This window comes from Lygodium microphyllum, chromosome 13 (assembly GCF_053477565.2).
Source record: "Lygodium microphyllum isolate KBCC chromosome 13, Lygodium_microphyllum_v1.1.10, whole genome shotgun sequence".
NCBI classification, from domain to species: Eukaryota; Viridiplantae; Streptophyta; class Polypodiopsida; order Schizaeales; family Lygodiaceae; genus Lygodium; species Lygodium microphyllum.
Genome location: NC_141147.1, coordinates 154,140,125 through 154,154,880, shown reverse-complemented (window position 1 = coordinate 154,154,880; position 14,756 = coordinate 154,140,125). Strand labels below are relative to the sequence as shown.

At 43.7% G+C, this 14,756-nt stretch overlaps 1 protein-coding gene across 2 annotated transcripts in view; it reads right to left on the bottom strand.

The window, feature by feature from the left end:
• Positions 1 to 14,756, bottom strand: part of LOC148027379 (putative polyribonucleotide nucleotidyltransferase 1, chloroplastic) — an 89,953-nt gene that overhangs the window by 62,544 nt on the left and 12,653 nt on the right. Inside the window, exons 5-6 of one of the 2 annotated variants that reach the window (XM_087691954.1) lie at positions 4,420 to 4,503; positions 3,157 to 3,221 (exon numbers count right to left, since the gene is read on the bottom strand). In XM_087691954.1, the coding sequence (XP_087548080.1) occupies positions 3,157 to 3,221; positions 4,420 to 4,503 (149 nt within the window). The remainder of the gene's footprint in view (positions 1 to 3,156; positions 3,222 to 4,419; positions 4,504 to 14,756) is intronic. The other variant, XM_087691955.1, reaches the window with a different exon arrangement.

Here is a 14,756-nt window from a genome sequence, read left to right as displayed (position 1 = left end):
GATGTCCATTTTCTCATCAAAGGACAACAATTTGCTACAGAAGACAACCATCTGGGAGCCACAACAAGCAAGGGACAGCAGGGAGACAACTTCTAAGGATTAGCAACAGCATTGCCGATCAAATGATAACATTTTGGAGGTGCTTGTCAGTAGGTATCTACATGAAATGCAGGCTGGACCAGGCAGTAATTAGATTTTAGGGTTTTCTCGCGAAGAAAATCAAATTTCTCTCTCATCTTGGCTTTCTCTCACCTTCTCCAACCCATTCTCATAAGATCTTAGCATTTCTCGGCCATTTTGAGATCTCAACCAAAGTCCGTGAACAGCAAAGGGATCTCTATTGCTGTAAACCCTAAATTTTTGCGAAAATTAGGGTTTAGCAACCACCTTGGGACCGTGCCAACAAGAGAAGGCATCGTACACTAAAATCAGCACCTAAATTTCATGGAATCGGCAAGGCTTTCAGATACCAAGTCATCCATTGTGAATTGAGGCAACATTTGACCAATTGGTGGTTCCACTTGTACAAGTCTTCAGGCAATATCAAGGGGCAATTGAGCCAAATCACTTGTTGATTGTTTATACAGCAAGAGGCTTTTGGATCAACAAAGGAGATTGTAGAATCTCAACTTTACTCAATCCATCAACGATTAAAGTTAAAAAAACCAAAAGAGGCAACAGTTTTGGGTCCAACTAGGTGTCTATTGTGCAAGATTGTTAAGGTAACATGTGCATTTCAGTTTATACTTAGTTATTGATTGCTGTAATTAAGTGCTTGATCAAGTTTTACGACCCTATCCAAAGAGGAAGGCTGGTTTCAATGTCACTAGAGTTTGAGGAACATTGACAAGGTTGAAGTTTGGGTTTTGGTCACTTTGACAGCATTCCTTGCATATCTATGTAGGGGCCCACCAAAGACTCGATGGCATTAAAGTACCTAGGTTTAGAGCTTAATTTGATAGGCACCTTGAGTTAGTTAGGCAATCAGTTGTGATCATGATGCTTGGCTTACCTACTCTTTCGGGTCCTCATTAAATGACCTTCTATGATCACCTATTTATGGATGCCTTTGTATCTCTCATTTCTATTTGCTAATACAAGTCATCTTGGGACATATAATTTTCCATAATTAAAGAAAATAAAGCACATGATATCTTAAAAAGTTAAAATTGTTTAAATTCCAATGCAACTTTATGCACAACTTTTTCTTTGTTATACATTTGCAAGCTAGAGGCAACGCACATAATCTTGATCTATATGGTTCAAAGTTGTGCCAACAGCCACACCAAGATGGATATACTAGAATCAAAATTTTTGACCCATTGACAAATAAACTTGATAACAAAATCTTACAAGACTGTTGCACTCGCTACGTGTATATAACCATCAAGTATAATGTAAAGGTGATCAACGTTGTTCTTTCCTCCTCTCTTTTCCTGTATCTCTACGTTATTGATTGCCTACAGGACAAGGTGATCAATGTTGTTCTCTCTTCCTCTCTTTTCCTGTATCTCTATGTTATTGATTGCCTATAGGACCTCTTTCTGTTCCAATGTTCAGCTTATCGAGGGATGAGGATTAAAACGATTATACAAATAGAACTACAAGGATTGCAGGTGTAAGGTCTTATTAGAGTCCCTTTAGGGATTATGGGATAGTTTTGAACCTTAAAATGCAAGGAACTTTGTTGGCCTTGCTGTGCAAAAAAGGAAAGGTCCATCTACTAGCACCATCGGATGTACCAAACTACGCCTTTTTCCTTCAGTCCTCTCACTCAGGGGATTGGACAACAACACAGATAGAGGAGGAGGTGAAGAGATAGGTGGCGGACCACATCTCCCGGTGGATGGGAGGACTAGCACTGTTTGCATAGTAGTAGCCACATTGCATGATGGACATTAACTGGTGGGCTGGTGCCGAGGTCCCACACTTGAGCATTATCTTTCGAGCCCCTCCACAATGGAGAGCTCTGGTGGATGTGATTGAGTGGCCCTTGGCACAGATGGCCCATTTCTACCAGTGTACAGAGTCACAACTCTCAGCATGCCAGCACACTGGTGTTCAGAAACTTTTCATCCGAGCATAAGAGATTTGACAATTGAGTCCAGGTGAAAAAAACAGGGTAGTCACTGGTGCAACAAAATGATCCTCTCTTGTAAGAAGTATAACTCTACATTATGCTGAACTCCTAGAGAATTTGGTTATCACAGTCAATCAGCACACACTCAATGACCTTAATCCTCACATTGGATTTCTTGCAAACTTAGAAGAAGATTGAGTTAGACATCAGAACCAAGTATAGCATAGTTGTCAGGCATGTGATGCAAATACCTGGTGGAGCAGCAAAGGACACATCTAATGCCACAACTTCCGGCCATATGTTTTGACTGGCACTTGTTGAAGGGCAAAATGGGAGAAGCTCAACAAAGACTCTAAGAAGATGAGGGAGCATCCTGCATATTTGGCACCCTAATTGTTCTTTCTCCAAGGAGGAGAGGTCCTATGACTTGGCAGACTAGACCATCAAGTGGCTTTTCCACCCTCCCCATTTGTTGCATGAGTTAGCTACACATAACAGCTTGGGAGAACCACATTTTCTCTCATACGTACCTTTCCAAGAAACATTGCAGCTTGGTGTGTGTTTAACATAAATTGAAGGATCTGTATTGTTGAAGGATACATAATTAATTCCATCCATATCTAGAAGTCATTAACCTACTCTGTATGCACCACTGCTTGTCGGACTTTCCATTTCTTGTGTACTCATTTTCTCAATCTATGATTCAACAGTTTCGATGAGCTCTGATGCTCCTTGATTAGTTGCTAAATGCCCCAAGCATTATTCACGATCATTCATCTAGCTTTTGGCTCATTACACTTCCTCCTACACATGTGATTCATGTGTTTCTTCAAACCTAAGTCTTGAACATGCTTGTGGATTAATCACACCAAACAAACAGAAAAACAACATAACCCGCTGGAAGTAAGGTTTCAGAAGGACTGTATCATTTCAGAGCTGCCATGGTACAAAAGGAAGAGGCATTTAAGCTTTTGTAAACATTGAAGAAAACAAGATAGAAGGAAAATTATCAATTCTTCATCCTCAATCTGCACATATCTTCTCACAAGAACCATATGACCATCCTAGCAACTTACAAGGCTGCACCAGCTGCTGTAATAGCTAAGGGCTCTGGAGGATGCACACAATCATAACTGAAGACCTACAAAGAATCCAAAAGCTGTAATGTTGGAACCTTGAGCATGAACACCCTCATATGAAAAAGTACATTATTCACAGTTACAAAACAAAAAAAAAAAAATCAAACTTTCTACTGGCAGATATCATGACAGGATCTCATCATAAAACAATATGTCACACTCCATTAAGTCACTAGGTGCAAGCTTGCACAAGATATTACAAACTAGAATCATTGGCACAAGCAGAAGCAAAAGCAACCAAACTTACAGTGTGGACAAAATGCAAAGAATTTGCTGAACTTTGTTCATCTGCTGACCTCTAGGAGATCAAAATATTACGAGCATAATGCATAAAATTGTGCACACTCAATTCCGTATAAAAGTTTTCCTTTTCAAAAGTCTCTCTACATCAATTGACTTTAACAAACACTTTACAGGGATAAGACCCAACTTGCACACAAGGATCCGTTGCAACTTGAATGCTGAGATGACATTGAATATTCCTTTACCATGAACTTAACCATTTTTCAAGAAAATGTGCAACCTAGAAAAAGTCTATCAACTCTGGTCATTTTGAAGGCACTAAAGATAAGTCCAGTGTTCTTGTTTCTTCAACCTGGTCTCTAATACCTGAAATAGATATAGTTCAACTAATACTGTAGTCTGTGTATAAACAAGCTTTCCAGAGAGTTAATCATTAAACGTGGATATGCATCTGAAGCCTGAATACTTAGTATGCCTTTATGTCCACAGGTAAATTTCAGAGCCACTAGAAGCTCCTGTGACTGCAGATAGGCTGTCAGCAAAGCAATACATCCTACCATGACAAGTGAAAGAAAATTAAATTTTTTTAAAATAATTAAACAGAGCCAGATACTACCATGTTGAACATAATTTTCTGCGCCAAATAATCAAAGGAAGCCAATTAGCTTTCCAATAAAATAATTTGTGTCTCATAATTGAAACTGTTTAAACTCATTAATCATCAAACATGCATATGCATCTGGAGCCCGCATACTTAGTATGACTTTTGTCCCCACAAGTCAAATTAAGATCCACTGTAAGCTCCTGTGAGACTGCAGATAAGCTGTCAGTTGACCAATATATCCTACCATCACAAGTGGAAGAAATCCGAATTTATCTCAACAATTGAATGGAGCTAATTATTCCCATGTGCCAAAATAATTTACTACACCAAACCATCAAAGCCAATTAGCTTACCCAAGAAAGAATTTGCGTCTCATGATTGAAACCCTTGGCAATAATTGGGCGTAAAGGCCGATCTATCAACCTACAAATTAGAATCTGCAAATTAACAACAAAAAAGGAGCATACTTGTTTTAGAGTTCAAATCCCACATGAAGAACAGCAAAATCAATCTTATATATCTGCTTTGTGTTCCCTGATTGGCCATAATGCCAATCTATCTTCCTACAAACAAGAATCTGCAAATTGTAAAAAACAGAAATAAAATAATGTTTGCTGGCGTTGCTCAATCATATCAAACACCAAAAGATGAGTACTCCCAAGCTGACCTTCTAATGGACCACTACCTCAAAGGAGGGGTTCCCCCTCCAAAGAAATAAGGATTGTTCTAGGTTCCATCTTTCAAATTGCATGCGAGTGCATGGATGTGTGCATGCATGCATGTGCATGTGTGTGCAGACTTGAGAGAGAGGAAAAGGCTAGAGAGAGAGAGAGAGGAGAGGATGGTGGAATGGTGGTGGAATGGTGGACGCGATCCCCTGTCAGTATTCGTGCTTCCTCTGACCAGCGGGCGTGTGAACTTGCTTTAGCCCTGCTCAAGCCCTGCCTCAGCTCGCCTGCAATCTCTCGTCGACTTGCACTGCAAACAGTCCGGCTCTGTGACCTGACGTCCGGCAGCGCCCTGCTCTACGTCCGTGTAATAGGGTCCGTTTCAGCCTTCAGCGAGCCCTGCCCCTGCACGCCTGTATTCTGTCATTGGTGAATACTCCTGCTCTATGACCTGTGGTTCGTGTGGCGCCCTGATTTGCTCTGGGGGCACAGACGCTGCATAGGGAGAAGGGACAGCTCTCCCCTTGGACAGCCCTCACATACCTAGGCAGCAAGAGACCTGCTGTCTGGGCAGTCTTCAGCGCACTCTCTGAGCGCCCTTATACAGGCAGGTAACAGCAGCACCATATTCAGACAGAAACAACGGATCTGTGCCTGGGCTGAAGATTTCTGACGAGCAGAGCTTGCAGACCGGACATTCTTCTATTGCACGTGCAATCTCCCTTGTGCACCGATAAAGAAAGCAGACCTGCCCCTGTACACAGAGAGAGAGAGAGAGAGAGAGAGAGATAGCAAACCTGCAGGAATCTAATGGTATCGATATGGCCTTTCTTGATCAGCAGATCGGGCAAGGGAATGACAAAGACTTGGCTGACTCAGATGGTGATTCGTTGGCAGATGAACCCGGGCCGTTGCTGGATAGTGAAGAGATGGGCAAACGTCGTAGGATGTCAGTTGAAGAACCAGCCTTCGGCCCGAATTTGCCTCAGCCTGAGGTTCATGTTTCGTGTCCGCAACCTAATGGGTCTTTACAGTTCATGCTGGCCACTACCAATCATCTTATGTCGGATTATGTCCACAGTAATGAGGATAAAGCTAACACATTAACGGAAGGGGATCAAGTAGTAGCAGTCATGGGAACCGACCTGGTAGCTGCTTTCCATGAGAGGGCAGCCATATTTTATTTTACTGGAAGGACTCCTTTGATCACCAGAATTCGTGCTTGGCTGCAATCTATGCTTATCAGTTTTGAACAATGCCCAAATGATGCTTCAAGGCGTATGCAAGTTCCCCTAGTTGAAGAGATTTATGATGGCCCGAAGGGGTTCTTTGAGGTTCTATTTCGTTTTGCAGAAGTACAGGCTCTTGTTATGCAATGCATTCCTTTGTTTCTGGATGAGCAGCTAGTTCATGTGGTCCCTTGGAGGCCCATGGCTGAATTTCAGGACATGCTGAGACAGGCTTGCCCAAATTGGGGAAGACGTGGTGGATTTTCCTGCGCATCTTCGGAGACTCCTCCCTATGGTACTAAGAACCCTTGGTGAGGTTTTGGTGGAACCTCAGCTGGCTTCCCGCAATAGGAACAGGGCATGTATGCTGTGGGATATAGGCAAACCTCGCCCGACAAAAAGTCATTTTGAAGTTCTGGGCTTACAAACGTCGGTGTATGAGTTGAAATGGGGTACTTTTCCAGGACACTGTTTCAGATGCTGCCAGTTGAGCCATTTTGTTTCGGAATGCGACAAAAATATGGAGGTAGTGCAAGGCCCTATGGATCAAGATATGGAAATGCAAGACCACCACCCTCAACACATGTTTCAGCAAATAGTACCTGATCCAAAGCACCTTCCCCAACAAGGTCGTGAGGAAGGCAAGACCCCCACGAGGGTGGGAGCGTCCTTCAATTGTGGTAGGGCGGAATTTGTCTCCTCGGGAGGATTCTTGGGTCACTGTGGTTTGTCGTAATGCTAGGCAAGATTCTCAATTGAGTCCTGCCCATCCTTCGTTGCCCCCAATCACTCAGACCTTCCAACACAAAGGTAGGGGTTTTTATATGAAACCTCAATCTTTGTGTACCCCAGCAGTGGAAGATGGAAGGACTTCTAATTCAACCTTGCGATTCGATGCTCGTGGAAGGCTTGTGCCTCCTCGGGATGTTTTCCGCTCCCAACAACTGCAGTTTCCTTCTCGAGCTTCGATTGCGGGTCTGCAAAGAGCAGATCTTGTAGATGTTATATGTACTAAAATGGAGAGATTCCAAGCTGCCAAGGCTATTGATGTAAAAGGGAAAGGGAAAGCGATGGTTCAGTAGTTTTTCTTATTTTCTAATTAATCATGAAACTTGCTTTGTGGAATGTAAAAGGTATTTCTTCAAGCAGCAAGCAGTATCGGTTGTGGAAAGTTGTGCTTGCCGAAAATTGGGATGTTTTTTGTGCTGTGGAGCACAAACAACATTCTTTGGCTGGATCCTCTTATGTGTATAAGGATTATATGGTCTTTTTTAGTGGTCACGCTCCATATAAATCGGGAGTTATATTGGTTGTCGAATCCTCCCTGCAACCAGCATTGGTTTCTCAAGATACCCGCGGTCAATTTCTGATCCTGGAAATCTGTTATGAGGGGGAGGTTCTATGGATTGAGGGCGTGTATGCTCCTTCTAATGCAAGGGATCGTCGTCAACTTTGGGATGACCTACACTGCCTTGCCTTGGCTCGTCAAGGCTTTGTTATGGGTGACTTTAATGCTTGTATTTAGGCAGATCAGGTGACCTCTCCACATTCAATTATGGATGGTCCTAAGCGACAGGCTTGGGATGCTCTTGCAGCGGCATCTTTGAAAAAGGACATGTGGTCTTGGATGTATCCATCACAAGCCGGATATACTTATCGCTCTTTTCAGTATCCAAATACTTGGGCCAGACTGGATAGTATCTACATCTGCCAAAGTGACTCCTTTCTCCCTGCAGTCATTGATATGCAGGTGGAAAGACAACATGTTCTATCAAATCATTACCCTTTGGTCCTGGAAATGAGCCACAGACATGTTCATGCATTCAAGGCTCTCCTTGCCCATTTGCCTCTTTGGTTTAATCAATCTTTTTTGCAGCAAAATCAGTTTTTGGAAGATGTTCAGCACCTAATAGCTTCTTTTAGCTTGAAGGTTCTATCTAGAGAGATGGAAGCATGGGCGGTTTTTAGGGATAATACGCAAGCCTTATCCCGACAATATGGTATTCAGCATGCTTTCTTGTCTCGAGCTGAATTGCAACATGCTCAAGCTTTATTAGCTCATTCCTTGGCTTTGTGTCAAACTAGGGATTCCAATGATGACTTGCTCACTTGCATTGAATGGCTGAAAGGCTGGGTCCAATCTTTTCAGAAAGAGGAGTATGCAAAATACAAACTGCTAGCCAGAGCCGAAGCTTTAAATGATAACAACAGTCAAACTCATCAATTTTTTGCTCGTTTGCATCAAAAATATGCCTGGGAAAATATTGTGCGCTTAAAGGATGGGCACGGTGATATGGTGACTGATCCTGCCTCCATTATTCGGATGACTGTTGACTTTTATAAGGCCTTGTTAGATCCGCAAGAGATCCTTTTAGATGTTGTTCTCTCTGCTCGAATATACATTTGTGACTTGGTTAGTAATCAAGTCAAACCAGAATGGGTGAATTCAATGGAGGTCAATATTTCTCAAGAGGAAGTGGAAGAAGTGTTGTCTCACTTGCCTAGAAGGAAAAGTCCAAGCTAGGATGGGCTTCCTAATGAGCTGTTTTCAGCCAATGTGCAACTGCTTAAGGGCCCATTAACTCAATTGTGTTAGCAGGTGTGGAACTCGGGTATGATACCTTTAGATTGGAAGATTGCAGTCATTAGGTTGTTGCCCAAAATTCCCTCTCCGACCTCTTTGAAACAATGGAGACCATTTTCAGTTATGGGATCATTATATAAAATCTTCTCCAAGATTATTGCCAACATATTGCAAAAAGTATTTCCGCACCTCATTCATCCACGTCAATACGGTTTCATTAAAGGTCGGAATATAATGCATAACATTTTGAATGTCTAGCTAGGAATCGATTATGCCAAAGCTTCTAGCCAACAAGTTGTTATGCTCCAACTGGATATTGATAAGGCATTTGATCATGTTAGTTGGTCATATTAATGTCTACAATGGGTTTTGGCCCCCGTATGATTTCTCTAGTTGATACCATCAGTCAAGGTGATGTGGCCCATATTGCTCTTAATGGAGAGATTACGGAGGAAATCGCCTTATCTCGGTCTCTTCGGCAAGGCTGTCCACTCAGCCCCTTACTGTTTGCTTTGGTAACTCACCCGATGCTCTCATTATTGGATAAGTTGACAGCTTAAGGTGAGATAGTTGGGTTATCTCTTCCTGGCGGTGATCAACTGGTGGGCCAATCTTTGGCAGATGATTCTTTTATATTCCTCAAGGCAGATCCTATTAATGTCAATCGGGCAATGGTGGCCTGGAACCTTTTTGTTTTGGCATCGAGTCTTCACATTAATACTCAGAAATCCACCCTTCTCTCTTGTACGGAGAATGATCTGCAGGCCTTGGGATGGAATGGAATGGTGATCCCGAGAGGCAATATAACTAGACACCTAGGATATCCTATTGGTGTGGAGGTTGCTCCCCGTGCTTTGTTGGATTGGATGGCATCCCGAATTCATGACAGGTTCATGTACTGGAAATCTCAGAGTTGGCCTCTTTATGTTAGGCTAAAAGTGGCTCAATGCATTATGATCAGTATGATTTCGTTCCTTCTGCCATTGCTGCCTTGGACTAAGAAGTTCCTTTTGGATTTGGTCCAACCTATCATATTTATGCCGTGGAAAAAGAAAGGCAATCGTTTAGGGCAGGTATGGATCTCCTGGCAGCATGTCACCACTCCGAAAAGGATGGGGGGTGCAGCTTTGTCGGATGTTAATTTGCATATGGCCGCTTTGAGGCTATCCCTTTTGCAGAGTCTATGTATTCAGTTTCATCCTTGGTCACATATTGCCAAATTCTTCATAGAAAAGACTGGCATCTCTCATGGAAACACGGTTATTCATGCTTCCTAGTGGCATACGCTTAATTCTACGAGGCCCTTAAAGGTCTCCCAGTCTTTTCTCCTTTCTCATTTAATTGCTTCCTGGCAGGAGATGCTTCGTTTTGCTGTCTAGCATCCTCCGAATATTCGTAAGGAGAAAAATTCGTTGCAAGGAGAAATATTGGCTTCTTCAAGGTTGTTGGATTGGCCACACAAAAATTTGCAGCGAGATAAGTTAATCGGATGGCTAGGTTAGGGTTGAAGACAGTCTGTGATGGGATTATTCCTGGGCAACCCCGCCTTTATTCTTTTAGGCGTATTCGTCAATACTTTAGAGTGCCTCCTGGATACAGGGACATTTGGTTGTCAATGCATGATTGTCTTCAGAGGTTCTCTCCTTTGGCTGCGTTACATCCATTGCATCCATGGCGTGACTGGAAGTTTGTGCTTCATGATGACTTTCAGAAAAGGTTAGCAAATCAGATATATCATCAGATGGTGGAAGCTAAAAGATGGGTCACGGGGAAGGTTAATAAGTTCTGGCATCTTAGGGATAGCAAAAAGAAGTGGCAAGACAGATTTATCCAACTTTGGAAGTCTAAGGTTCCGTATCAAGGTAAAGTGTTCGTGTGGAGGCTGCTCATTGGGGATCTTCCAACGAGAGAAGTGCTCTGTGCCCGAAAGATCTCTGCAGAGCGCTGTGTTTTTTATACTACATGCAATGAGACATTGCTTCACCTCTTTGTCTCTTGCCCTGTTGCGCGACAAATCTGGAATTTCATTTCCCGTGTGTGGTTCTCAGTGACCCAACACCGCATACCAATTCGTTCCTAGATTATGGAAAATATGTTTTCTATGCCATCTTTGTCTTCAGATTGTTCATACCTATTCCATTTTCTTAGATGGACAGCCATGTGGCACATATGGCGTACTCGCAATGCCTTTATTTTTGATTCGGCATCGAGCATCCATGGGCATGTGGCCCGTGTGCATGGATTGGTGTTATGGCAAATCACTTCTATGATGTCAACTGACTTGGTCCTTCCGGGCATTGTTGCTCCCTAGCTTGCAATTGTTCGCTCTACTCTAGCTATTCTTTCTGTCTGATTTATAAGAATTGGTCATGTAATAGGTTGTTCATAGAGCCTGCTCGCATCTTGTAAATTTCTACAGAGACAGTGTGAGAGAGATTGAGTATCCTGACCTGATGGTCTAATGTAATAGAATGTAACAGATACAGAGAGAATGTTGACATGATGGTCTCATGTAAATATTTACTACTAATTTAATTCAATTATCTTCACAAAAAAAAAGAGAGAAGAGGCTTGAGAGAAAAAGAGGGTGTGAGAAGCTTCAGAGAGAGAGAGAGGCTTGGGGGAGAAATAATAAAGAAAGAATAATAAAAAAAGAAAGGAGAGAAAAAAAAAATTTGTAGGCTTGAAGAAGAGTGGCCAAAAAGTGCCTATTTTTTCGTGCTAAATCGTATGGATATGTACCGTACCGTACCGTACGGAGACAACCCTAGTGCATGTGTCTGCATGTGTTTCATGCATGTGTGTCATTCTAAGCAGGGATTTGAACTCATTCTTGTTGTGTACTTCTTGGTGGGCATACTCTCCAAGCCCTTGGAAAACCACCACCTAAACCCATACTAGGCGTTTATGTGGAAGCTGATTTCCAGAATATGGATAAAGTATATGGCTTCCTCCTCCAAAAGAATGGTGTAAGTGGAGTTGACAATATTTGGGCCAAGCACAGGAAAGGCAATTACAGTTACTCCCTTGGATGAACCTTGAACTTTTGCCTTAGTAAGATAATTTTCTAATCATGTATATCACCGCAGTAATATGGAAGCATATACAATTGCAATAGCTGCCAACGGCTAATCCGGATTACAGTCTCACTCCGAGGAAACACACATAAATTTCCATGTGCTTCAAATCCTTGAATTTTCCTTGTTTTTGTTAGCGATTGTCATCCCCTGGACAGGCATTTTCCTCAGTTAGGCTGTGTACATATGTATTTTTCCAGCCAGACAGTCATTTGAGAGTGTTTTAGGTCTGCGGAGCAGATTTACCATCTGTCAATGCCACGTCAGCAGTGCCACATCAGCAGCCAGATATGCAGATGCAGTTGGACTGCCACATGGCAATCCAGTCAGACAGTTTGCAGTACTGCAGCCGACCTGACAGTTTTTTTCATATTTCAGCAGGCTATAAATAGCCTGACACCAGCACACTCCCTTAAACTTGCAGTTGCAGAATTCAGGTCAAAGATCGGGCAGATTGCAGCAGACTTTGAGGAATCCAGCAGGGAGACATTGTCGAGGTTGAGATATGCAGACATACGGACTGCACCCGTGTGCATATCTGCATTCCTTTGTATTCAGCATACTTCATACAGCAAAACTCCTTGTTCTCTCTCTCTCTTTTTTTTTCATGAAGATAATTGATTCTTCTCTCTCTCTCTCTCTCTCTCTCTCTCTCTCTCTCTCTCTCTGTGTATTCACCCTACTCTCTCAGTCTTGGTCCCACGCTTCCACATCGCTGCACTCTGACATGGTATCAAAGCAGTGAAGACGGACTGAGTGAGTGAAGAACCCATCTGAAGAGGAGATTTCAGAGCAACACAAGGCTGTGTTTCCAGCATTCAAGGGCAAGCGGGAGGGCTGCGCATCGGAACAAGGCTGAAGCGAGCGTGGGCATGCGGGAAAGGAGCAAAGTTGGTGAAGTTGCTGCTGTTTATTGCTGTTCCAAGAGAGAAAGGCTGAGTTTTTGGCCTTCAAGTGCAGATTTTACATTTTCATAGCCTTCGGCGGGTGAAGGACGATTGGGATGAGCGAACCATAGCCCTAGCCGTCTGTCTTTTCATAGTTAGAGGGGGCTGTTTTTTGTGTTTTGTGCAAGCATTGAAAGGTGAAGATGTCTTTTGAGGCCGAGACAAAGTTTCAAGCGATTATGGACTGGAAGGTGCCCGTCCTACCTACCCTTCCATCATATCAAAAGCTCAATGGAAAGAACTACCGCATCTGGCGGGTTATGATGCTTGCCATTCCTGAGTCCTATGATTTGGTGAAGCTTGTTTACGAAGGCTATCCACCATCCTTCTTTGCGAGACGAGTCCAGACTCTCTTTCAATGATAAGATGGAGTTGGCAAAGGCTCAGCTGAGCACATTGAGATAAACTCAATGCTCACATTCGCTCGTTTTTTTTTCTCTCATTTACTACAGTTGTTCTCTCTCATATTGAGCATTTGACGGTGGCCCAAGAGATATGGCTAGAGTTGGATCACATGTACAATCGGATGACCGTCATGAAGCAAGTTTCTTTGGAAGTGCAGATGCAGACCATGAGTATCAACAAGTCCTCTTCCATGCGGGAGTATATTAACAAGCTGAGGCAGCTTCAGATGCAAGTTTAAAATGCAGGGAATGTGTGTTAGAGATCATAGCCCGCACAGTCAGTCGGACTGTGCAGTCCGACTGCCACGTGGCAGTCCGACTGTCTACAGCCCAGTCGGCTGCATTTAATGCAGCCGACTTGTTTCCAGGCTGCGCCCTGTTTCTGGCGCCCCAGTTCATGGCAGATTTCAACTATTTAATAGTCGACACTTTCAGCAGTCTACACACTTCTTCTCTTACGCAGATTACAGACCGGTGACGCACAGTCTCTGTCTGTTCACAGATTTCAGACAGCAGACAGTGCAGACTGCAGCAGACTTCAAGGTGGACAGCAGGTCGCATCGTCGAGGTGGAGACACGCAGTCCAACGCACTGCGCCCGTGTATATCTTTGTATTCAGCATTCTTTATACAGCAGATCTTCGTTGTCCACTGTCTCTTTCTCTCCCTTCTCTCTCTGCGTTCTCTCTCTCTCAGTCCTACGCTTCCGCACCGCTGCACTCTGACATGGTATTAGAGCAGTATTTGAGGGCTGACTGAGCGCAGAATCAACCTGAAGAGGAGTTTCCATCGCGACACAAATTTGCGTTTTTTTTGCGTTTAAGGGCAGACATGAGGGCTGCGCCTTGGAACGAGGCTGAAACGAGTGTGGGCGCACAGGAAAGGAGTACAGGTGGTGGATTTGCTGCTGTTTACTGCTGTTTGACGTGGAGGAAGTTTGAGTTTTCAGCCTAAAAGTGTAGGTTTTGCTTTTTCATCGCCTCCGGCGGGTGAAGAAGCTTCAGGACGCGGAAGAGCCTTAGCAGGCTGAGTTTACCCAATCAGAGGGGGCTGCTTTTGCGTTTGAGAAGGCATTGCAGGTGAAGATGTCTACAGAGATGGACTTGGAGTTCCAGGCGATTATGGACCGGAAGGTGCCTGTCTTACCGGCTCTTCCTACAGATCAGAAGCTCGACGGCGACAACTACCGCATTTGGCGCGTCATGATGTTGGCCATCCTTGAGTCCTATGATTTGGCGGAGTTGGTACAGGAGGAGATTGACCGGCCCTCAGTAAGAGATGATTCCAAACTCTCTTCCGATGCTCGTGCGGAGTTAGCCAGGGCCCAGTCTCATTGGGACAAACTGAATGCCAGGATTCAATCCTTTCTCTTTCTATCATGCACTACAGCCGTGATCGCTCACATCGAGCACTTGACGGTGGCTCGTGAGATATGGCTGGAGCTTGATCAAATGTACAATCGGATGACCCTGATGAAGAGGGTTTCTTTGGAGGTACAAATGCGGACCTTGTCCGTAAATAAGTCTTCTTCGCTACGGGAGCACATTAACAAGCTAAGGCAGCTACAGATCCAGGTTCAGAATGCGGGGAAGCCGATTTCCTCCGAAGACATAGCGATCACACTATTCTCCCAGTTGCCGCCACGATTCGGTACATTTTACTCTGCCCTTATTACTTCGGGGCGAGAGTCTACTCTTCGCTGGGAAGAGTTGGTTCCTATGGTCTTGGACCAAGAGGAACAGTTAAAGGGACAGAATGCTTCCAAGTCGGAGGCGCTAACAG